We start from the raw sequence: 24,071 nt of genomic DNA, 5'->3' as shown, positions 1-24,071 counted from the left end.
TCGACAATTAAAAGGAGCGTATGGGATAAAAAAAAAAAAAAAAAAGGGTTGTCGGCTTAAGCCAGTCATATCAGTCATCCTTCAACATGTTTCTTGGATTGTTCGCTCAATCAGAGAGCGGCGGGAGTGTAGCCCTGGTCAGGCTTGACGACTTTTCCGTCCGCAAGCTGCTCGTCGTTGTAAGCAGGCCAGATGATCTGACCGGCCTCATTGTTGGCAACGGACAAGGTAGTGAAACCGTTGGTAGGATCAAACTGGCCGCTCCAGCCGGAGCTGACGGTGTATGCGCCACATGCACTAGGGCCTCCGTTAGCGCGAGAGGCATCGGTGGCCTCCACGATGTAGGTACAACCGGTAGTGTCTGAACCAGAGTCAATGCCGAAGGACCAGGTGCATGAGGTGTTTTCGTCGTTGCAGACACGCTGCATGTCTCGAATGGTCCAATCAGAACTGGTAATTGGGGCAGCAACGATGGAGGAGGCGAAGAGGCCAGTTGCGAGAAGAAACTGAGAGATCTGCATGTTTGCAATTTGGTGGTTTTTCAGGTTGTTGGAGAAGAGGAGGTGTTTGGATTAAAAGTGTTGGATCTTTGAATCTTGAAAGGCGGGTTGGGTTGGAGGAGAGTTGCGTGGATGAGAATAGAAAGGAAAGCATCAACGGAAGGAATGAAGGTATTTAAGTCTTTTCTCAACATTCAACCGTTGACCGTCCATTCACTAAAGCATATGGTATGCGGTAAGGCATCCTACACTTCGAGGTTTCTCCGGTCACTCTGCGATAATCTCTCGAAATAGAATTCATAGATGCCAATACTATGTCGGTCGATGTAACAGTACAAATCTAGAATACACCCCCACTATTTGCTGGCAAGGCTGAGCCTCATGTCTTACTCTTGGCAAAGTAAGAAAGACATGGCATCTATCCATGGTGCATAGCTTCAATGGTAAGCATTTAGCGTATTGCAAGCCAACTTAGCCAATCTTGTATTGGGAGCCTCAGGTTAGGCCACCTATGTACCCACCAAGATGGTTATTTCTAGATACATCCCTCTTGTCCAAGAGAGAAGCTGAGATTAAGTTCTGACGATCCCAAGGCCACCTCTCCCGGTGGTTTTGGTTACGAAGCCATATCAAGGCCCCCCAACTGCCAGGCTGCCCAACCCTACGCGGATATAATTTCATGTTTATTCACATGCACAGCCTAGTACTGAGGAATTTCTAAAAATCAGAGACAGAAACATGTTTGCATTCCAACGCATTCCGCTGATGAAATAAACCAGATTTTCCAAAGGTTGTCCAGGTCCCTACCTACATACTTGATTTCCTCTGCCACTTCTTGGCTATCCCTTTCCGTTTTAGTGCTCAGGCTTTGCCGCTTTTTGCTCACTGAGTAGAACTGAGCATCACCTGATCATTATATGAGCTATATGACTCGCTCACTGAGCTTGACCTGAGCGCTCTGACTAGCTCACTGAGCACCACGGGAATTGATACATGCACACCAGCTTACATAATCTTGCACACTTATTTAGTTAGTTAGTGGTACAGATTGATGGGATGAGTAGAGATGATCAATTAACTATGTGGTCAAGCTAGCTAATGAGGGGGCTCTACCACGTGACAAGTCACGTGATGGTAACAGTTAGTTATCAATTCCCGTGTTTTTTTATCTACTAAGCCTAATTAGGAATTTTCTGCAACTTTATTTCTATATTTAAAGGATAACATTGAACCTTGCATCCTATTCTTCTTCTTCATTCATTCCAAGTTTCAGTCTCACTACTTTGTTCTTCTTCATTCATTCCAAGTTTCAGTCTCACTACTTTGTTCTTCTTAATTCATTCCAAGTTTCAGTCTCACTTCTTTGAATCTCATTATATTCGATTTATCTTCTTCAAACTTACCCACCATGTCCCTCCAAGCCATTCCCCAACATCATCCAGATCTCCCATCCGGTCCTGGTGTTTTCACACTAGAACAGATACGATGCCTTGAAGAGGCTGCAATCCTCCTTCCCGAGCCTCAGCCGAATGCATCCACAAACGCCAGTGGTAAAAGAAAAGTTTCCGCTGCATTCAGTGCACCAAGATCTGTGTCAAGCTCATCCACCTCGTCGTCGTCTTCTGCGTCTGTTGCCACCCATGGTTTCCAGCCCAATGTCATCCGAACCTTCGACATCCCGATGGCAGAAGAAAGTGTCGAGGTGCTTGAGTATATTGGGTTCGTACCGGATGTTGCCAGACTGATCTATGACCGATATTGCGGCCGCCCAAGTCCAAGCCAAAATCCTGATGACCTAATGGCATATGTCACTACACATCTCGCCTCTCTTAGCCGACGACAATACGATAACATGAGCCATCAGGAGGCGCTCGCTGATGTTGGTCTTACTCGCCAAATTCAAGAAGCAATCACGGACCCGAGATTCTCACACATCTTCGGTACCCAGACCCTCACTTACTGGGCACAAGATACCGTTGAAACCAACTATGCCGCTCTTCTTCGTCAACAGCAACTGCTACAAAGTCATGCAAACAAGCGCATAGCTCATAAAAAAAAACATAAGCGGCCCAGGCATGAGCCGAGCCGAGAAGATCAAGACCCATCTGAGCAGCAACCCGTGACTGCAACGATCAACATGACACCCCAAGATTTCCAGTTCCCAGACACATATGTGATGGTTCAGCCTGATGCCAATATCCTCGCCGATCACATTTCTTTATACAAGGGCAAGGCATATGATGAATTACGGCCAGCGGGTGATATCGTTGAGAGTGATGGAATAGTCAACCTAAGACCACTCAGCACATACCCCGGCGGAGACTTCAATTTCGATTTTAATGCGCAATACTGGACCCCCGAAATTGAAACGGCTGAAGAGTACCGCAAATTTGCAGAAAGGAGAAGCCCTGCAGCCGATACCTGCATTATTCACATTCAGGTTCCGCGACCATTCATCAACAGCCTCCGAATGGAGAATCTATGGTATTCTCCCAACTGGAAAGAGTACATCTGGACCTGCAGGAGACAGGCTACCCCTCACCCGAAATTCGACCACCTCTGGCGACCTGGGCAAGCTGATATTGTTAGGGGCCCCATCTGTTCTACCCTCAGCACACAGCTAGTCCGCATCCGCAGAGAAAACATCCAAAGTCATATCACTGAGGACAACGTGATGCGATTGCTGTCTGGGAGAAAGGCCACTCAGTGGGTATTCGTTCAACGCGATGTGATTGATCGGTTAGCAGAACACATTCGAGGGAAGATGCATTTCATCATTTTCGAAGCCGCAGTTCGTTTCTCATGACAACGGTCTAGGGCCCACTTTCCGCTTTGATTGCAGCCGTTTTTCGGGTCGTTCTTTATTTATCTGTTGACATGTTTCTATCTCGCAAAATATCACCCTCTATGGTGAAAATTTGCAACTTTTGCATGGCTACCCCCTAAATTTCCGTTGTTTGCGATGTCTGTCTGCCCATCTCACTAGTCAAGCCACCTTGCTCCTTACTAGCTGCTCTACAGACGGATATTCCCCCTATCATTCCATCAGCTGTGTTCTAGTTTATTTTTTATTTGCAACTTTGCTTGGGAAAATCTAAACCCATCATTATTCAAGATATATAAGTTAATATAGGTTATAGACAATAGGAAGTGCCGAAGGTGTCAAACTATATTGGGGCCACCTCAGGCTGTAGAGTACATTATATAAGAATGCTCAGTAACTAACCCGGTAAACCTTTAATTGACTAGTTAGATGTTTAAGACAAGTGCTAGTTTGACATATGACTTTCCACGTTTAAACTATTCCCATTCCGCTTTGCAGGTATGCTCTTTTATCGCTTATCCTAAGCTGGCAGATTTTGTCTCGTACTTTGGATAGTGTCTCGCTGGGATAAGAAGGCTAGAAAATCCCCAGCGATAATAGTGAAAGTCTTATTAACCCTTAAGGGCCAGTTCTCATTAAAGCACTAACCTAAATTAGGCTTATTATGCTTCCTTAAAGTATCTTTATATAGCTAAATTACATTCTAGAACTCTAGCTCTGAGCGCCCTCGTAAAAGCGGCGGCAGCTAAGATAGGAAAGCCCCACCCGGCAGAGGAAAAATGGTACGTATAGCTACCTAGGTACCATGTAGGTAGACACCCGGGCCTGGGTCACGGGACGGCCCCTGCGCCGAGGGACCAGATGGCCCCCGGACCCGTGGACCTCAGCTAGGCTGAGTAATTTCGGCCTAACATTTTAGGCATCAACTTTAATGTGAACCGTGGTTTCCGCCAAAGCTCCTCTCTCCAACTTTTAGCCAAGCTACACTGCCACCCCTACTCTTCTGCATCTCTACAATACATCTGACTATGGACTCTCCAAAGAAACTCAAAATCGCAAGTCTAGGTAGCTCCTTTGCTGCTGGTCCTGACATTCCCCCGCAAATCGAACCACGTGCCGCATTGCGATCAGGGCAGAATTACCCCCATCTTTTGGCGCAGCACTTGAACGCCGATCTCACTGATCTGACCGTTTCTGGCGCAACGTTGCTCAACATAACAGTCGAACCACAGTCTACCCCATTCAATACGACCTTCCCACCGCAAATCTCCAACCTCCCCGAAGATGCCAACATCATCACCTTGACCGCTGGAGGAAATGACATAAACTATATCGGCGGCATGATCGCCGATGCTTGCGACGCCGAGCTCCAATCGTCCGTGTCCCTATCACCAGCAGAATTGGCAGAACGGCTAGGAGGAGTGGTCGATCAGATACACAAACGGGCCCCTGGAGCTCGAATCTTCCTTGTTGAATATCTTGCTGTTCTGGGACCTGCAACTCAACCGAGTCGGAATATCCCGCTGACACAGGAGAGAATTCAACATTACCGCGGTGTTGCATCTGTTCTACAACATGCATATTCTGTCGCTGTGGAAGGTCGAGCCGATTGGTGTGAGACAGTCCCAATTCACCAACTCAGCCAGGGACATGCACTTGGCAGCGAGGAACCTTGGGTTGGAGGATTTGAATTGGGGCCGCTTCTCCATCCGAATCTTGATGGGATGAAGGCCGTAGCGAGTATTCTAGCTGAGACGATCGGCAAGAGCACATTACCTAAAGCATTGTTGTGAATATATTCATCATTTTACACTCTGCATGGTATTACTTGGTGATTACGATTGTCAAGCAGGCTAGAGCAGATGTGAGATATCATCAGAGTGACTAGTATTTATTGACTAGGGTTGTCTGGGCAGAGGTGGGTCGGTTTCTCTTAACTATCAAAACGAGCGAGTTATTATTCGCTATACCCTGCCATGTCCGCAGATAGAATGTCGGGCTATGATCTTGACTGAGCTGAGGTATCTAGCTTTTACCTCCACAATCATGACTCACTGGATGTATTGGGGCTGCTGCGCATTGTGGGATAATTGCAGGTGGACCAATCAGAAGCCTACAGTCTGTACAAATGGTCGCGTGTGTGATCTGGGGTAAAACCCCGCATACAATATATTATAGGGTGAGACGGGAATACCGGTGGCTTCTTTCTCAGCCCTCTGCTAATGCAAGCCTTCCTACATATTGGCCTTTGGTTCTCATCTTACACCTCATAAAGATGTTTAGAAAAGAGTATGAAAGCTTGCACCCCAGATTCACTTGTAGCTTTGAATTTTTACTAGCAATCAGAGTACAAACGCACATACAACATTAGGTACATATTTTTCGCCAGCGAGGGCTATGCACACTTGGCATTTGTATCACAAACAAAAATATATATGTAACCAATAGAACGAGGTTTGCCTTGGACGCCGGGTGATGCAGGCAAGCAACTAGTATTGCCCGTACTTTGCCCGCACTATTTTGGGTTGTGTCAAATGCAAACTGGATAGTTTTTAATATCATTTTATTATTATTATTAAAAGTATACGCCCTATGATACGGGTTATGTGGGTTGATCTTTTGGGCTAGAAGAAAGACAGACACCATACATAGTAGTATTAAAAAAGCCGCATGAGCCAGAGTAGTCTTGTAAATTAGCAATGGGTCTCATTCTACTCATCCGGAAGCTCTCGTTCCATCTTTGTCGGGCCGAACACTTCGGGATGTTATCTTCCGGCTCCACGCTTCGCGTACAACAAGAGCGAAGACTTGGCCCTTTGAAATACATTCGAGTTGTTTTCTTCTTTTTTTTCCCCCAAATTATAGTATCTTGACTAGCCACTCACCAACTCACCATCTACGGTGTTTACACCAATCTATGGTGTAGAGCTATCTTTTTCATCTATACCCCCACATTATCTATACCCCGCATTATCCAACTTCCCTCCCTACAGACAAGACCACAACATGGGAAAACGCATTGTGGTCACTGGAGGCTCCGGCAAAGCCGGACAGCACATTATCCGATATCTCCTCCAACAAGGCCATGATATCCTGAACCTCGACCTCGTTCCTCTTCCCGCCGAGCTGGAGGAGCGTGTCCACACCTTGCGTGTCGACCTGACAAACACGGGACAGGTATACAGCGCACTGGGCTCTCATTTCCACTTGTCGGAGCCATTCCAGGAGCCACTGGGGCTAGTCCCCGATGCAGTGATTCACATGGCCGGGTATTCTCGCAACATGATCGTGCCAGACGACGAAACCTTCCGCGGTAACACCTCAGCGATGTATAACATAATCGAAGGCGCCTCGCGCCTCGGCATAAAAAAGATCATCATCGCCAGTTCTGTCACCGTCTACGGCGTGAGTTATGCAGAGGGAAATGTAGATTATCCCTCCTTCCCAGTCGAAGAAACCGTCGACGCAAACCCGATGGACACATACGCGATCTCGAAGGTGTGCGGTGAGAGCATTGCTCGTGGCTTCGCGCGTCGGTACGGAAGCGATATCTATATCCTGCGCATTGGACGCGTTGTCGCCCCGGAGGAATACAAACAGTCCATGTTCCGATCATATGTTGAGAATCCCGAGAAATGGGCGCCGCATGGCTGGGCGTACATTGATGTTCGTGATCTCGGACAGATGTGTGATCTCGCGGTCCAGAAGGATGGTCTTGGGTTTCAGATCTTTAATGCGGTCAATGATGAAATTACGAATTACGAAAACACTGCTGAGTTTCTGGGGCGGGTTTGTCCCCATGTCCCGGTTACACGCGAGTTGGGGGCCAGAGAAGCTCCCATCAGTAATCGGAAAATTAAGGAGCTGCTTGGGTTTCGGGAGGAGCATCATTGGATGAAGTATTATGAATGAGTCTAGGGAGTAGGGAACCTCCAAATCTGATTCGTGCACCCTTCCGGTTTCCCCTTTCATCGGTGTTAGTAAGCAGGTCACGCGCCATGTTCCCATGTTCCCGACCTCGGCCGGGGTCCGGATGACATCAGCAGATCTTTGTGGACATCAGGAGGTCTTCCACTACTCCGTACCCAAATCAGGGAGGTGATCTTCTCTCCACGTTGCAGTAGGATTTTCTGAGCTCTTTGTCTTCAAATACCAAGTCCAGACTTGTCATTGGAACAAAGCCAAGGACGCAAGGATGCAGGGACGCAAGGACATCTAATTCACCGAATTCTCGATGGACAAAAGCACCTATATGCTAATAAACGAGAGTTTCGAGGGGTTTTTTTCTTCGAGGTTTGCGAGATTTTCTCCGTGGCGCAATGAATGCGGGCTATAATCCTGGTCGTGAGGCTGGAAATTCCCGGTACGGAAAAGCCCTAGCAAACGGGATGCAATTTTAATTATCCCCCCCCAATTTAAGCGTGGCTTTTTACCGAGATATTATCAGTGTCTTTTTGCCCCTGAACTTGTCCTTTTGAGGGTGAGATTTTCGGGTGAGACGTTGAGCTAAGTTCACAATCACATTGTAGAACATGGAGATCCTCGAAGTGATAGGTAACACCAGAGGGAGAAGTTAAGATGCAGAGAAAAAGAGAGGTCCAATCATAAAGTTGGGGGATGTTGACTGCATTTTATGTTTTTGTGTATTCATTTTTTATTATTATTATATGTTCTTACTATTACTATTACTATTATTACTATTATATTAACTACCTAGGTATTAACTATTAGTTATATAATATTATATACGGGGTGGTTATCCAAGGTTCAAGTCTGGGGTACCCGATCGGCCCCCGCATGCAATATACGAGATGCGCCCCAGCTTTTGCCTCTTTGTCCTTTTTTTTTCCTTTTTGGCCCTTTTCTTTTTTCTTTTTTCTCTTTTCTTTTGTCTCGTTTGTCTCTTTTCCATTACTGGATCTCTCTTGGGTTCCAGTTTGTCCTATATTCCCCACCTTACCTGAATCCCACACTTATCTACGCAATGCTACGATTCCCCTGATACTGACTCAACGCCATGGGCGATTCCACTGCCGCCGGGGATGGCATCAGCGGTCACTACGAGGGAACTTCTCTGGGCATGCAGATCACCATCGCCACTCTTGCTGGTGTTACCTGGTATAATGCGTTCGAGTTAATGATCCTACTCTTCGTCACTTTCGCTGAATACCGAGGACTCTACTTCTGGAGTTTATTTATTTCTTCCTCCGCCGGTCTACTTCCCTACTCGCTGGGCTTCTTACTCAAATTTTTCAAAATTACCGACGACCTTCCATGGCTCCCTGTTACCTTGCTCACAATTGGATGGTGGTCCATGGTCACCGGCCAGTCTATTGTCCTATACTCGCGCCTACACTTAGTCCTATCAAACCAACGAGTCCTGCGTCGCGTGTTGGCGATGATCGTGATTAATGCAATAATCCTCCATTTGCCCACTACTGTTCTCACGTACGGTGCCAACATGGCCCCCGACACCTCCCTGGGCTTATGGACGAAAGGCTACAACATCATGGAAAAGATCCAAATGACAGGTTTTTGTCTGCAAGAATTCATCATCTCAGGGCTATACATCTGGGAAACAGTCCGCATGCTACGCTTAGACCCAGACCGTATCAAGCGCAAGATTCAGTACCAACTACTGACCATCAACTTCATCATCATCATTCTGGACGTCGGCCTGCTCGTCGCCGAGTACCTGGACTTCTATATCATGGAAACCATGCTCAAAGGCGTCGTATACAGCATCAAACTGAAACTTGAATTCGCCGTCCTCGGTAAACTCATCCACTTGGTCCACAATCACGTCTGGAAACCCGAGTCCTTTTCCGCCCCACGCGATCTCCCCGATTTCGTCGATGCAACCCGCGTCACCTCCGACGTGACCCATGCCTCCCCTAGTGTCATCCATCGCAGACCTTCCCGCATGGATGTCGATGACATTTCCATCGCCATGTTCGAGCATCTACCCTCCGACCGCATACGAACCAATTCCGATCTCTCCCACTCATGGAGCAATGAAGCCCGCGCCTATCATGTGGATCACCTCCCAGTCGACTTCACAAATCCTTTCCGCCATTATCCACATCACCAAAGTCGGGAAATCCCCGAGAAACCGGGATGAGAATTGATCCCGTCATGGCAATACCCTCTCCATCCTTCTTTCTTCTTTATGAATCACGGCTTATGAGATATGATGATCGTTGAGACTCCCGATATCCCACTTTATGATCTGTGAACATCACACATCACCCAGTCTCTGAACTGGTGTCTCCCCCGGCAACCCTGAGGAAACTCATCTTCCCATGGGCAATACCCAGGCCTCGCGCTCGGCTTCTGGATTCACACGGAGTTATTGAGCCGCTGAGCCAGGACCTTTCCTAATGGGGAATCCACAAATGTGCAACCCGCCAGGGTTCATTTACGATAATTCAATGTAGATGCACGTTCATCCTTATCTGTATATAGAACGATTCCTAGTAGTTATCTCTATTGGGACGTGGTTGCTATTGAATATATCCAATTATCTTGATGATACACTCCTGTCTCCGTCGTATTGTTCACTCTCCCACCCCCTAAAGTTCTGGAATTAAGGGCCTTATTCATAAATTATGAAGTCCGAGGCCGCATAAGCAGCCCACTATGTTTGTAACTACATACCAGGGAGGCAACAACTAATTCTACTCCAGGGCTCCAGTAAAGGATTATAGCACACAGCCAAACACATACACTTAGAAGATGTATCAGGGGTATGTTATGTGTCGACTAAAACATAAATCAACAAATGCCCATCGATAGAATGATACACAGCAAAGCACAGCGCAATCGAAGAGATACATAGAAAGCGAAGCAGCTCATAAATCGTACATAGAAAAGGGAGCAAGAGACTAGGTTCCATCCAACCACCAAGCCTCAAGATCCCTAAGCCCCGAGGCTCGAACGCTTAATCTCGAAGGCCCGAGATCCCTCAATCAAGCCATCGGAGAACTTGGTCACAGCCACCCACGCCGGACTGAACTGTCTCACCTCGTCGAGGGCAGGGATGAGGCCGATTCGGTTATTGTCGCTCCATAGGCAGGTGATGCGACCTGTGATAGAGTCGTCGACCTCATCGGTCTTGGACGAGTCATGTTTTGAGAAATCGACATCAACAGTCCACTTGTTGTCCCATGTACGACTCCACAGTTGGATCCGGTTCAGACCATCTGGGGATGGGTTTAGGAAGCGCTGATCCGGAGCGGAAGAGCCAATCACACTGAAGTTTGTAATGTAGTTGCCGTCCATGTTGATACGGCAATTACGTGTGTTTTGGCCTGATACTTCGAATCGGACAGAGGAACTGTCCGGTTGAGGGTGGGAAATGCTGAAAGAAATCCAGTCCGGCGACAGCTCGGAAGCCTCAACCAGAGAGTCAGTATCCTCGTTTGAGATGGATAGAGAATCGTCACTGATAACAACACGTGGAACTGGTGCACTCCAGGAGCATCGCTGGACTTTGTTTTTGCCTCGGAAAATCCATTTACAGGTGTCATCTTGGCCTGCTGCGCTGGGGAGCCCGTAGGTAACATCCTTGACAAACGGAGGCATGCCAGTTAGTGAAGCAGTAGAGATCTCGTTGTCGAGATCAACCTCTTGCAGGAAGAACAGCTTCAGGCGGTTGGAGTCTGCGAACGGGAAGGCGACAAGGTTGTAGATCATGGTTCCGATGAAAACAAAGAGTAGGAAGATAGGCAGATGGTATGTGTAGCGGTGGATAAATGGCAGGCTAGGTGCAAAGAGGAGTGCAGTAAGAATGGAAATAAAGAGATAGACAATCAGCTGGGGACTACCATCCTGACCGGTCTGGCTGAGAGCGCTGGTAATCAGAAGGGCCAGCGGTACAATCAGCATGAGGATTACGGGAGCTGTGATAAGTAGCTGCAACAGCCACGTCCATCGTGGCAACGCACCACTCCACCCCTGCTCGTGTTCATACACGTTTGGGTTTTTCTCTTCTTCCTCTTCGTCTAGTTCATCAGATGCACGGTCCGCACCAACGCGAACGTAGTTGGCAAATGTGGGGCGGTGTGGGCCATGCAAGAGTGATGTTGACTCGGTCGGGTCCTCTTCAGCATCATCGTCCTGGTGCTCATCGCCCGATGCAGCAAGCCGGCTTCCCTGAGTACTAGGCCGTCGTGACTCAGCTAATCCACCGACATACTCTGTCTTCGTTGGCAAAGAGAACAATTCCAGATAGGAAATCCATGTGGCCAAGAAGGTACCGGCAAAGTAAAAGAACATGAAATAGCCGCCGGCAAGCCCCTCCTCGTTCTCATAAACGGTACAAACTACCATGAGGGACCAGGTAAGAACGAACATCCAAGTCCAGGTATAGACTCGATGAAAGGCTGATGGACGTGCAAAGTCTGCGACGCGAGATACAAACCAAGCCAAGAAGACCCAAGCCGAGATCATCATACTCCATACGGCGTATGAACTGCTATGGGCAATAAAAGGGTTGACTTTCGTCACCATATACGCCAATCCAATAGTCACTGCTGTAGGGATTGAGATCAAGAAAGGGAACCTGAAGAAACCACGCAAACCACGCAACGGAATGTTGTCGTCGTTGATGTCGGAATACGCCGATGAGCGGAAGAGGTACATCTTGTCAGCCCTTGAAAGAATGATACTGGTGACAACCAATGTCAACGGCGCCACAATCATCAGAGTGACAGACAACGCAAAGAGCGTGTGCAGACGGAACACGGCAAAAGCACTCCCAAACAGATCGAACCAAACAGCCCGAGTACCTGAGCCGCTAGGCACAGTTCCATCGTCGCGGGGAAGTCCGTCGAACCGATCAGTGGTGTCAGAGACAAGCTCCTCTGTCGTAGCAACAGCAGTAGAGAGCATATGCCAAAGCGAGTCGACACTGGTGTGTCGGGCATCATCCTGATCGGTATGATAACGAGCTCTAGGTTCAAAGAAAGCGACATCCAGACCGCGCAGGCCCAAGATACCGTCCAGAACAACATAATCTGTCTGGCTGCTAATAAGGCCCTTTTCAAACCCGTTGGCACTCAACACCGAGCCGAATGGGTGCTGTGATTTCGCATACGCCTGGGTGACCTCCGTATCGGAGCTACGGAACAATGTGGCGCGACCGCCAGCACCTGCACCCTCCAGGTTCAGGAATGTGTGCGCAAAGCGCGCCATCGGGTGCTGGCTGTATGCGCGTGCACCGTTCAGATAGTCCTCCTCGCCATTATTGAAGAGAACAACCAACCCGCGGCGCGGCGCATGACCCGGTGTCAAGAAGTATTTTACCAGCTGGAGACACGTCACCACACCAACTCCATCGTCTGTCGCTCCGTACCCGGTCGAAACACTGTCGTAGTGCGCATTGACAAGTACGCCTCCCTTGCCAATGGGCATTCGGCCGGGAGTCTCCCACCAACTCTCTTTACTATCTTCCGAGCCGCGAATGTAGACGAGAATGTTGGTACCTTCAAAGTAAACGCCGACACTTTTATCGATGAAAGTCAGGTTGGATACCAGGTCGTCGAAAACAAAAACATCGGGCTTCTCCTCCTTCGCGTCGCGGTATTCCTCGGTGGATGGGGCGGATTGCTTGATCGCGTCGATGCGCTCGAGCAACCACGAGCGGACCTCGTCATTCTGGTGCGAATTGTAGGGGTGGTAGCCTTTTGTCAGGCTTTGGAGATCTTGCCATGCCTCTGTGAGGTTAAGGCCATTGGGGCTCGTCTGAGGCGCGGATGGGACGTTGAGGTGGATCACTAGCAAAGGGATAATCAAGGCGAGGTAAACGGCCGTGGTGATGATTGTTACCGGCCACGGCGTAAATGCCAGAGGGTTTCTGGCCTTGTAGGTAGCCATACCCGGTGCTATTTCAAGCTGAAAGGGATGGGTGGCGTGGAGGTTGAAGTTGGAGTCGAATTAAAGGCAAATGCGGGGGAAACTTATCGTACTGTCATTACGGTACATAATTTTACATACGTACATTTATGCACAACATTGAAGTCCTGCTACACCAATACAACAACTGCAGTTATTAAGCTGGAGAATTGAGTGACAGAAATGAGAATTGCTTAAATTCTATGCGATTACACATTGACAAAAAAATAATAATCCAAGTCCGTAACCGCTAGCGTACTAATGCATTCCCACAATAACACAGAATGAAGGATAAGGTGATCTTTGCTCATATGAGTAGAAATATGTCTGCCTGTTTGATCCTGCTGGGATCGCAGATAAAAAGAAAACAGGGAATTGAATAAAGGGAAGAAATTCGAGGGCCTGGGTTTATTTTCGACTGCAAAGAAAGGGGGTATCGTATCAAGTATTCAAAGGCCCAACGTCGATATAATCATCGTCTCCGTCGTTGATGACAGTTGCGTTCATCAGCCCAGTCATCTGGCCTTCATCTTCGTCCAGTTCTTCGTCGTCATCGTACATCGTAGCTTCGGCCCCTTCTTGGAATTGTGGTTCACTTCGGTTCAAGTGGTCCCGGAGTCGATTGACACCATCACCGCTGAACACACAGAAGACATCCCGTTGTTGTTGCGTGAACTCTGGGGGGGGCTTCTCGGCAGAATGCAGTGAGGTTGTCTCGCAGGAAATCTTGGACGCCGGTCAAACTCAAATGAGTCAGGCGTGGGCAGCTATTCAGCAAAGCATGAATGCCCTAAGCCGTAATATCAGTATTGCATATCGCGTGCACCAGGACTGTTGAATGAAACTCACCTTCATTGTCAACTGAATACAATAACTCAGGTGCACACGCTCTAGACTGCTGACGGAAGTCATGTGGCCGATCCTGGGCCGTGCCAACGCTAGTATACTCTGATCGGTGATAGCCTGGCATTTAACTAGCCCGATTCTTCGAAGCTTAGGCAAGGTTGCCAATTGTTGTACACTACGGTCCGTTAGGAGGTTGCAGCAGGCCAGGTCGATGTATCGAATGCGGTTGCAGGACTTGACCAGGTTCATCACGGCCGAGTCCGAAATGTTCGAACAGTGTCCCAGATGCACATAGTGGAGATTCTTTCCTAGCCTGCAAATGGCCATCACGGATCGATCTGTGATAAATCGGCATTTTGCCAGTACCAGATTCCGCAAGCGAGGAGCTGCACGCACGATTCGCTCCACTGCGTCGTCTCTGACGTTCTCACATGCGGTGAGATCGAGGATGCGAAGACTGTCAAAGGTTATTTGAGGAGGTAACGACATGAACGCATTGTCGTCAATTTCAGTGCAGTGTGCGAGCCTCAGTTCTCGGAGATGCCGCAGTGTCGTGAGCAACGGAGTCACTGATATGCTAGTGACATGTTTGCAGTCATGCAAGTCGATTTCCAGTATAGATGGACAGTTCTCGGCAAAAGACTGAATGGCGCGGTCTGAGACATTGGAAACCCCGTTGAGTTTCAACTATTATACAATTAGCGGTTGGGTTCCACACAGAACCCCGCATATAATCCACATACCCTTTTGATTTGACGACACTTTTGTGATACAACGAGCAAAGCGTCGTCGGTGACTTTTGAACATCCCGTGATGTTCAGGCCTTGCAGCCGGGGACAGTCCCTAGACACCGTGGCGAGCGTGTGGTCTGTAAGATGTCGCAATTCTGAAACATCCAGCGCTTGCAGATGCCGGTTCCCCTCCACCAGGTCCGACACGCCCTTATCCGTCAAGTTCTTGCAGCTTGTTAACGTCAACCGCTCAATCCGCTTGCACTGGTTGAAAGAGAGGATAGTCCCATCGCTGACATCATCTGACAGAGCAGATAGGTTCAGTCTCTTGATAAGGTCTGCGTAGTTGAAAAGACTATCCGGCTTCCCCAACGATGTAGTCACGCTTCTCACGTTGGCCCAGGTGTTGCAAGTCGGTCGATGCCACAGTATCCCTACTGAGTTCGCAGCCCATCCTCGACACACCAGCATGGAATTGAGCATATCTGAGGGCGCAACCAATTTCGAGAAAATCGCGATCAGAATCTCGGGAGGGAGACGGCCGATCGGCGGCAGTGGCTCAGATGGTTCACTTGCCAGGCGAGAATCGCGGAAGTTGGCCACGCCGATGGAGGATTGCGAGTCGTTGGCCTGGGCCATGAAGAAATCGGTATCATCATCGGCGGCACGTTCGGGTGACGTCGATCCAGAGGTTTCGGAAGGGGCTGCACTTGGGCATCGACCGGCTTCTCGTAGCCGATGCATCCTTGTCGGAGTATGTTCGCTTTTCGAAGTTCGCTTCAATATATTTTTCGGGTGTCGGTATGGTTGAAATCTCATAACTTCAAGGAACTTTGCATGGGCGGTGCATGTGAGACTAGAACAGGCAAGTCCGGTCCACAGATGCCAGTCTTCTTTAATCAGTCAACAGGGCTAAAACCTTTTTTTTTTTTGGTCTGAAGACTGGTAGATGAATGTAATTTTCCGAAAATATCTGCAGCAAGGTGGGTGCACGAGGGGTGTAAGCGGTGGTTTCGCGGCGCGTATTTGGATAGCAAGGGAGAGGTGGACAAGGGCAGATCGTTCAGAATGAAGTTGAACCAATCTAGATCATGACCCCAAGCACCCCTTGGATCAGATGCAAATGCGTAACCAAGAAAATCAATGCAAGTAAATGTGAAGGGATAAAAGCGGCAATGGAGGGGGAGATGAGGCAATGGGGCCGGGTTTCACAGTGCTGCGGAGTCAGTGCCAAGCACTCCTTATCGTTTTGATAAGATGGGAGATGGATCTCTAGATTGTATAGTGTTTTTGGTTATGAAGTTATGAAATTTGAATGTGAACCATTTCTATAAGAGAAAATGAGAACTAGAGTGGCTTATTGAACTATATGAAGAAAAGGAGTAAGTCGTTCGATGTGACCTCGTGCTCGATCTCCAAGGTCCACTCCATGTGGGAACAAGTGGACATCTGACCTCATTGGAATGTAGAGAAGCCCTGCTTTCTTCCAGAATTTCTCCCAAATGTATTCAGAATAATCTAAGAGATATATCTATTTCGGTCGTTGTCTGTGTCTAAGCTTTTCTCAAACCCTTCACCCAGTCACGCAAGACATTCTTCCGGATTTTGCCAGTGCTGGTCTTAGGCAGTTCAGTAACCACTTCCACTTCTCGAGGAACCATAAACTTGCTGATTCCGCTTGCATTTCGAGCCCAGTCAATCACATCTGAGCCTTGTAAGCACTTACCCTCCTTCACTGTAACAAAGGCTTTGGGTCGTTCGCCCCAATGAGAGTCGGGAACAGAAACAACACCAGCCTCCAAAATGTCAGGATGCATGACTAGCATAGACTCAAGTGCAACAGAGGAGATATTTTCACCACCTAATCATTGTTAGCAATCTAGTCTCTTGGAAATTGAGCCGCTCACCACACATACCACTGATGATAATATCCTTTGCGCGATCAAGAATCTGAATCGCTCCATCGGGATGCCAGACAGCCAAGTCTCCGGAGTGTAAAACACCTCCCACAAATAGTTTCCGAGTTGCCTCGGGGTCCTTGTAGTATCCTTGGGCACAGATGTTTCCAACAAAAACAATCTCGCCAATCTCCTGGCCATCCTTGCCAACATCAGTGATGGTCCCTTCAGGCACTTCGGTCTTGATGACCCGAGCTGGAAGACTTGTAATAAATCCGTGGCCTTGGCGGGCCATCCTTTGGTATTTTTCCTTGAGAGGAAGGGTGTCCCATTCTGGCAAATAGTAGCCCTTGGTGATTGGGCCATATGTCTCTGTCATTCCATAGACATGTACAGGGTGCAAGTTTAAGTCAGTCATTTGCTCGAAGAGAAGGGGCGTGGGTGGGCTCGCTGCCACCGTGACGCGGACAGGCTGAGGCAGTTTCTCTGCTTCTTTCGCGTTGCAGAGCAAGGTGTTTACAGTCGGTGCAGCATTGAAATGGGTGATATGCTCCTCTTTCAGCAGTCTCCAGATCTCGGGGTAGTCTATCTTGCGTAGGCAATAATGGGTTCCGCGGACGGCTGTGACCGCCCATGGAAATGTCCAGCCTATAATAAATACGTATGTTAGTCATGCTGATCGATTTCAGATCACTTAGGTGAAGAAGATGCACGAACCCATAGCGTGGAACATGGGTAGCGTCCATAGATAACGAGCACGTCCGCGATGGTAGTTTAGACCAGATTCAATGACGTTCCCCAATGTTGCCAAATAGCAACCCCGATGAGTGAACTCAACGCCCTTGGGACGGGCTGTAGTCCCGCTGGTATATGACAACGCAAGTGTGGACTCTTCATTGGCAGCCTGGCTCTCGAGTCCTTCCCAGCCCTGAGAACCTGTATCCATGTCGTGCCTAAGGCCTTCCAAAACAGCCTCATCAAAGGGACCCGTTAGTTCACCCTCAGTTGCATCAGTGTCAGTATCTACGATAATAGGGATGTGGGGGTATTGAGATCGATGTTTCTCCAAAAGTGGAACATATTCCTCGTCGACGATGATCACTTCTGCATCACCATGATCAAATATATAAGCAATGTCCTCTTGTTTCAGACGATAATTGACAGCTGCAAATATATTAGTCTAATTGATATCTCTCCCGAGAAGACAGTTGAGTTACCGATGTTGACAGCGCCAGCTGCGGCGATTCCAAAAATCGACTCAAGGAACGCTGGGGTATTCGGGCAGAGTATTCCCACTCTGCTGAACCCATGTTTCTTGAGGTAGTAAGCCAAACCCCTCGCTCGATCTGCAGTCTCGCCGTAGCTCCTGCGAAGAATCTTGTTGTTGGCGGTCACATGGTAGATTGCCTCAGCCTGGGTGGTTCTTAATTAGACGATTGAAGTACTACTACTTAGGCGCCACTTGCAATGAGCTTACATTGGGTTCAACGGCGGCAGCACGCTGAAGAAAGAAAGTCGGGGATAGTGTATGGGTATTAACACGGTGTTCAACCGGCGGTGTTGAACCTGTGAAGTGACCAAGCAGGCCAGACAACCGAGACTTTGAACCAGACATATTACACCGGGGGGGTGTAGATTGCACAAATAAGTGTGTATTATCAGCAGAGGAATGCCAATTTTGAGGGATGAAGGAGTAATGGTTGGATTATGCAGAAGAATTGCAGAAATATAGTGAATTACTCCAAGTTGGAGAAAATGCGGGGATACTGGTACTAAGGCGGTTAACCTAGGTTATGCCAATCATAAGCGGGGGGTTCGGGTACGAGTTCTGGGGTATCCGGGCTAAGGGATTTAAATATGGTTTCAATTTCGGGGAATGCCTTGAAATGTTGATTTACATGGTACTCTCACTTCAATTGATTATGATTATCATACATAGATTGGTTTGTGACTGTGTGGAGACAAAAATGGTGGGTACTGAGTCACCCCAGAATCCCAATTTGGACGGAATTTAAGTGGATGGCATCAATTCATATTATAACTGGGTACAATATATAATGGATATAGGGAAGCATGGGGATACATATAGGCAAGATACATTATGTATGTGTGTGTAAATGTACTACATATGGTATGAAAGACCATACGATAGTTATAGGTTACCAAGTAGAAAAGATAATAGGTCAAAGTATTTTTTGATCATAAGAATCATGTTGAACTCTTGAAAATTGTTTCTTTGGATTAAACCGCCACGGCGCGAGTCAACGGCCAGCTATTTTGAACCTTTAATCCCTATCGACTCCGTTTTTTTCGACTTTTGAAAATTCCGAAGACCCCAGTCCCCGAGCCGTCATGTGCGTCACAGACAGTGGTATTCATGAGTTGGGGAACCGGGCCGCAGAAAAAGGTCGGTCGGCTTGCCGTTCAAATTCGCTGAAAGAAAACCGTCCGCGATTCCATCCCAGAACCATCGCTCGACACAACAACCAGCCGCGCTAAAGGTATCTAGTAGCCATACTGAGCAAGCTGGGTCTTGGTCTTGCTGTCCACGTTCGCTCCCTGCTCGGCCTTGGCAAGGACACGGCGAGCGGCCTTCTTGCGCTCGTAGTAAGCCTTGCTCTTGACCTTTCTGCGCTCCTCGAGTCTATAAAAATTGTTAGGATTTGTCGATTGACCGAGTAGATCACTCTCAGGTGATAACTCAAGAGATTGTACATACCGAGAAACAACATCCTGGTACTTCCAGCCAACCTCGTGGCTGAGACGGCCAACGGTGCAGTACTTGCGGCCGGGGCGGAGACGCAGGACACGGAGAGCCTGGGGAACAACGACGCGCTTCTTCTTGTCGTAGGGAGGGGGAACACCCTCGAAGACCTTAAGGCGCTCCAGAGCGGCGGCACCACGGGCGGTCTTGTGGGGCATCATACCGCGGATGGCCTTGTAGAGGATGCGGGAAGGAGCGCGGAAGTGGAAGGGACCACCACGGGTGGGGTTGAAACGAGTCATCTTGCGAAGGTAGGCGTGGTACTTGACTGTACGGCGGAATTTCGAGTCAGCTTTCTGATACCCAAATTGCAGTGCATTTCCTCCATAAAGTTGGCCAAATGCCATATAAGACAACTGCCAGTGGTTTCGATTTGGGTGTTGTAGGTCACTTCTTTTCTCCTCACTGATCCACAGTCCCCAGTATCACACAGAACGCAAAGGAAATATATTCGAGAAGGGGTTGAACGTACGCTTCGCGCGGAAGAACTCGCCGGAGATGTTGAGGGCCTCACATCTCACAACGACGATCTTCTGACCGCTGAGCAGCTGCTTGGCGACAGTGCTGGCCAGACGACCGAGGAGGTGTCCCTTGCCGTCGATGACGACCTATTTCCAAATGATTCAAGTCAGCGAAAGATTCGATATGCACACTTTGGGGGCTAGAGTGGCGGCACTCAAGTCGTTGGGTATAAACGCACCACTGATTCGAAGGAGGACATCCTGGTGATCTAATGTCCCGTGGGATGGATGTTGTCGGCGGTTGTTGTCGTGGGTGTCAAGTCGACGCACACAACGAAGTCGGATGGCTCGATGAGAATGGGCTAAGCGAGGGTCCGCTCACTTTGTGTTAATGGCAAGGGTCGCAGCCCTAAGCCTGACCAATCACGGGTCATGTATGTCACGTGCTTTGTCTCTCCCAGATCCGCTCAGTATCGTATTACGTAATACTTTAATTTCTCATTGTGCGCGATGGTGGTTCTCTTTTCTTTGTGCCGTTAGGGCATCGGCTTAGGGCTGATTTACTCTGTTCTAGAAGGTTATTGTGAGATCGACTGATTATCTTGAACTTGGAAGGGACGGGGTCGAAGCCTTTTGTATAGTTCCAATGTTCTGTACCAACTCTTTACATTATACTGACGAATACAACTACAAATCCCCTTTTACGTCCATATAAACATGTGTCTTGCTGTAAAGAAGTCTATCTTATCGTCTTCTTTGATACCAGATCTATGATCTAGCCAACTTCAGGTGGAAACATTGGGTCCGATGACTAATATATCCAAGAACCCGCCGTCCATCTCGGGAGGTCATTGTTTTTTTCCCCCATAACAAAGGCCAACGAGCCTTCCCACTGGGTTTCATATCCCACCCATCCTATTCGATTGCAATCCTATCGCATACCATTATTCCAACTTGATTCTCCATTTAGATATTGAGGCCAGGGTTCTCTCTATTCTTGAGTCATGCGACAAAAGACGCGTTTTGTCTGCGTGTCTGATACACACGGATATACGCCCTCCGAAGCGGGCTTCAAACTACCAACAGGGGATGTTCTGATTCACGCCGGCGACTTGACAAATAATGGAAGCCTAAAAGAGCTCCGCAAGACAATGGATTGGATCTGCAAGGCCGACTTTGAAATCAAAATCATAGTTGGTGGTCAGTCTTTCGACGCGCCCAATTCGCACTTGGCTTAATCCCAGGCATTAACGAAAGTTATATATTCGCTGCTCAACAAAATGCACCGTTTCATTAGCATGACAAGGTCAACACAGAGCCCCTAACCTTTTGAACAGGGAACCACGATGTCACCTTGGACCCGGCCTTCTACGAAGAGCATGGACAAAGCTTCCATGGCCAGCATCTCGAAGATTCACAACACTGTCTAAATCTCGTCATGGGCTCGCCGTCGGTCGTTCTACTTCGCCACGAGCCTGCCCTGATTCGCTTGACGCGAGCGGATGGACCGAAGACAGTATTTAAAATATTTGGGTCCCCGTACTCACAATCCCAGAGGAACTGGGCATTCGGATATGAATCAAGTGATGCTGCTGCACTGTGGGGTCAAATACCAATCGACACGGACATCGTCGTCACGCATACGCCACCACGATCTCACTGCGACCAGAAACCGAACGGAATGTCTGCTGGGTGTGTTGCGCTCCGTAGTGCATTGAGCCTCATTAGGCCGCACTTAGCCGTTTGTGGACATGTGCATGAAGGACGAGGGTACGAACGAGTTCTCTGGCGAGGCAAGCTTACCAACACAGAGACAGAAACAGAAACACAGCCTGATCCTGATTCAGTTGATTATGTAACTCGAGGCATGCTGCCACCCATGGGCAGCAAGAAACAGAGCCTAGTCGATCTGACCGGCAAACGGGATAAACCACTAGACAACGAGGGGTTTTCGCGCCCTGGGAAAAGACAGTATGATCTGGCAAAGACTCAACCGATATCATCAGCCTCACCGGGGTCAGAGTCACCTGCTGGCGTCCCTAAATCACCTGCTGGCGGCCCTAAAAAGGCAAGTCCACAAAACTCGCCCAGCGCTCACCCATCCCTGGGTGCGGGTAGCCCTGGCTCCAGTAGCCGTGATTTTGATTACGCCTTGGAAACACTAAGAAAGGAGACCTGCATTGTCAACGCCGCTATCGTGTCTACCAGCTGGCCGCACCAGGGGGGCAAACGGTTTAATTCGCCGATTGTGGTCGATCTTGAGCTTCCCGTGTGGCAGGACAACCACGCGGTTGCGAACGGGTGAATGTGTTTCCCCATGGAATTAAGCAACTTTTTGGAAATTGCACTTTATTCTTCCTCGTCGATCGTAACGGCAATCTTTCCTTTGCTTTGGCCTTGCATGATGGCTTGATGCCAGATTTACCATCTCCCTGGGACATATAGTGACCTTGTGGGCTTTGGCCCTGCTGACGCCAGTGGTTGGACGCCTTGATGCTTCATGGCTTTTAACATTGGTCGGCTAGTGACTTGATGCACGATCCTAGTGCTGTCAGACTGTCTACGCCTACATCATTTCTTCAACCGTGCGCCGCATTGGCCTCTATTTTGATAGGTAAACCTGTCAGACTGTCAATGTAACTCGAGCATAAGCTCGATACGCCGTCCTGTAGGGATACTTGTAACAGATTTGAATATTCACCAGATTAATGAAAAGAAGATAATAAGAAATTCCGACGATTCGCTCTCCTTCTCTCAAACCGCACAAACACCGGACTACCCCTCTTGTCTCATGTATAACTACCCCGCATGCAATGTACAAACCCATCTGACCGATCGCAATCACATCAAGCCACACGCGCCTGTGATATCACAACTCGAGTTCATGATTATCATCACCGTAAGTTCCCAAGCGGTACGAAGTACACAAGTCATCTGCAATGGGGATCTTCCCCAAAACTCAAACCTTCCAGAAACCGCAGCGCTTCCCAGCGACCTTTTACTGGCCAGCCTTTTGAGCCCGCAAGGAGCACCAAAACTTGAGCCAACCAATGCATGGCTTATCCCACCCTCTCTGTTTGGTACCCGATGTGACCATGCGTGGCCGATTATGTATTAGTCATGGGAGGTTGGGAGTTTTCCAAGGTTGTGTTTGTGTTCGGTTCTTCAGCAGGGATTTGGGACTGGAATACACTCACACACACACACACCACCCTCGTGGGAAACACATGCTTCTCGCAAGGGTTGTTGCTTATTCTAGCACACTCCTTTCTAGAAGGCGTTTAGTGGCTGGGCGGAGAGATCTGGTCGCATTATTATGTACGGAGTACTCTGTACAACATAAGTACTATGTAATAATAGTAGAGATTACTAGTTATTGCCAGAGGATACAACTAATACTAGACATCATTATTGCAGGCAACCTGCATTGCATCTGCATTCCTATTTCCCGGGTAGCAAACCTAGGTACCACCGTTTCGAGCCATGGTATCTGCAATGCATTCTCCGTATGTACTAGTTAGTTAACTAGTTAGTAGTTTATGTACAGATATTGCCATTTGTAACTTGGTTACCTAGTTAGCTGACCAGCTCCGACCTTTCGGTGTTACTATTATTTCTAACTATACTTCCAAACATACACTTTCCCATCTGGCTCTCAACGTCCAATCCTGAATTCACCGACCCCCGATCCTAGTGGGGTTGCGTGACTGTTAGGGAAGAGGGGTATCTGTAGATCACGGTTTAAGCGCATAAGGTTACAACCCTGTGTTTCGGAGGGGGGCTTTGTGTGACCTCGCGAGCACTGCTGATGGGATCGGAGGATTATGGATTCGGCTGGTGCAGTCTAGTTGGAAAGAGCGAGAGTGGTCTAGTTCTATCATTTGCCTGGGGATAAATCGACCACTCCCAGACCGAGACAGGGTATATAGCACGATCGCTATCACTATCACACAGAAAAACTATCAAGTGACGAAGGTTAGGGAGAACGGAAAGAGTAAGGGCTATAGAGTTAGAATATTTGAGGCAGAAATTTGAATAGGCCATTCTCGCCTTGAGATAGAGAGACCTTAATAATACTCCGTAGTTACTAGATTACTATGTTGTAGATTGAAAGATACATGAGATTATTAGTAAAATGGAGACTAATTAGGCA

At 48.3% G+C, this 24,071-nt stretch overlaps 10 protein-coding genes across 10 annotated transcripts; 5 read left to right on the top strand and 5 right to left on the bottom strand.

Annotated features, from left to right (window-relative positions):
• Positions 1 to 110: 110 nt before the first annotated feature.
• On the bottom strand, positions 111 to 521 carry N7516_004905 (uncharacterized protein; the record flags this gene model as incomplete). Its single annotated transcript, XM_057217625.1, has 1 exon — positions 111 to 521. One exon carries the CDS (start codon positions 519 to 521, stop codon positions 111 to 113), a length of 411 nt encoding a protein of 136 aa, XP_057079508.1.
• A 1,387-nt stretch (positions 522 to 1,908) lies between these two features.
• On the top strand, positions 1,909 to 3,306 carry N7516_004904 (uncharacterized protein; the record flags this gene model as incomplete). The annotated part of the gene is made up of 1 exon (XM_057217624.1): positions 1,909 to 3,306. The coding sequence occupies one exon, from the start codon at positions 1,909 to 1,911 to the stop codon at positions 3,304 to 3,306; it is 1,398 nt and encodes a 465-aa protein (XP_057079507.1).
• A 1,046-nt stretch (positions 3,307 to 4,352) lies between these two features.
• Positions 4,353 to 5,117, top strand: N7516_004903 (SGNH/GDSL hydrolase family protein; the record flags this gene model as incomplete). Its single annotated transcript, XM_057217623.1, has 1 exon — positions 4,353 to 5,117. One exon carries the CDS (start codon positions 4,353 to 4,355, stop codon positions 5,115 to 5,117), a length of 765 nt encoding a protein of 254 aa, XP_057079506.1.
• A 1,213-nt stretch (positions 5,118 to 6,330) lies between these two features.
• On the top strand, positions 6,331 to 7,236 carry N7516_004902 (NAD-dependent epimerase/dehydratase family protein; the record flags this gene model as incomplete). Its single annotated transcript, XM_057217622.1, has 1 exon — positions 6,331 to 7,236. One exon carries the CDS (start codon positions 6,331 to 6,333, stop codon positions 7,234 to 7,236), a length of 906 nt encoding a protein of 301 aa, XP_057079505.1.
• A 1,105-nt stretch (positions 7,237 to 8,341) lies between these two features.
• Positions 8,342 to 9,445, top strand: N7516_004901 (uncharacterized protein; the record flags this gene model as incomplete). Its single annotated transcript, XM_057217621.1, has 1 exon — positions 8,342 to 9,445. The coding sequence occupies one exon, from the start codon at positions 8,342 to 8,344 to the stop codon at positions 9,443 to 9,445; it is 1,104 nt and encodes a 367-aa protein (XP_057079504.1).
• A 797-nt stretch (positions 9,446 to 10,242) lies between these two features.
• Positions 10,243 to 13,200, bottom strand: N7516_004900 (M28 family metallopeptidase; the record flags this gene model as incomplete). Its single annotated transcript, XM_057217620.1, has 1 exon — positions 10,243 to 13,200. One exon carries the CDS (start codon positions 13,198 to 13,200, stop codon positions 10,243 to 10,245), a length of 2,958 nt encoding a protein of 985 aa, XP_057079503.1.
• Positions 13,201 to 13,659: 459 nt separating this feature from the next.
• Positions 13,660 to 15,614, bottom strand: N7516_004899 (putative ubiquitin ligase complex F-box protein GRR1; the record flags this gene model as incomplete). Its single annotated transcript, XM_057217619.1, has 3 exons — positions 13,660 to 13,944; positions 14,068 to 14,751; positions 14,808 to 15,614. The coding sequence occupies 3 exons, from the start codon at positions 15,612 to 15,614 to the stop codon at positions 13,660 to 13,662; spliced, it is 1,776 nt and encodes a 591-aa protein (XP_057079502.1).
• A 734-nt stretch (positions 15,615 to 16,348) lies between these two features.
• Positions 16,349 to 18,308, bottom strand: N7516_004898 (putative AMP-binding domain protein; the record flags this gene model as incomplete). Its single annotated transcript, XM_057217618.1, has 5 exons — positions 16,349 to 16,656; positions 16,712 to 17,341; positions 17,411 to 17,857; positions 17,911 to 18,106; positions 18,171 to 18,308. 5 exons carry the CDS (start codon positions 18,306 to 18,308, stop codon positions 16,349 to 16,351), a joined length of 1,719 nt encoding a protein of 572 aa, XP_057079501.1.
• An 890-nt stretch (positions 18,309 to 19,198) lies between these two features.
• Positions 19,199 to 20,178, bottom strand: N7516_004897 (60S ribosomal protein uL13; the record flags this gene model as incomplete). The annotated part of the gene is made up of 4 exons (XM_057217617.1): positions 19,199 to 19,337; positions 19,413 to 19,725; positions 19,930 to 20,065; positions 20,158 to 20,178. 4 exons carry the CDS (start codon positions 20,176 to 20,178, stop codon positions 19,199 to 19,201), a joined length of 609 nt encoding a protein of 202 aa, XP_057079500.1.
• Positions 20,179 to 20,922: 744 nt separating this feature from the next.
• On the top strand, positions 20,923 to 22,223 carry N7516_004896 (metallophosphatase domain-containing protein; the record flags this gene model as incomplete). Its single annotated transcript, XM_057217616.1, has 2 exons — positions 20,923 to 21,118; positions 21,256 to 22,223. The coding sequence occupies 2 exons, from the start codon at positions 20,923 to 20,925 to the stop codon at positions 22,221 to 22,223; spliced, it is 1,164 nt and encodes a 387-aa protein (XP_057079499.1).
• Positions 22,224 to 24,071: the final 1,848 nt, after the last annotated feature.

The sequence above is a fragment of the Penicillium verrucosum genome (assembly GCF_028828655.1).
Source record: "Penicillium verrucosum strain IBT 35672 chromosome Unknown utg000001l_segment0_segment0, whole genome shotgun sequence".
Classification (NCBI taxonomy): domain Eukaryota; kingdom Fungi; phylum Ascomycota; class Eurotiomycetes; order Eurotiales; family Aspergillaceae; genus Penicillium; species Penicillium verrucosum.
The sequence above is the reverse complement of the archived record's forward strand: the minus strand, read 5'-3'. Positions and strand labels throughout refer to the sequence as shown.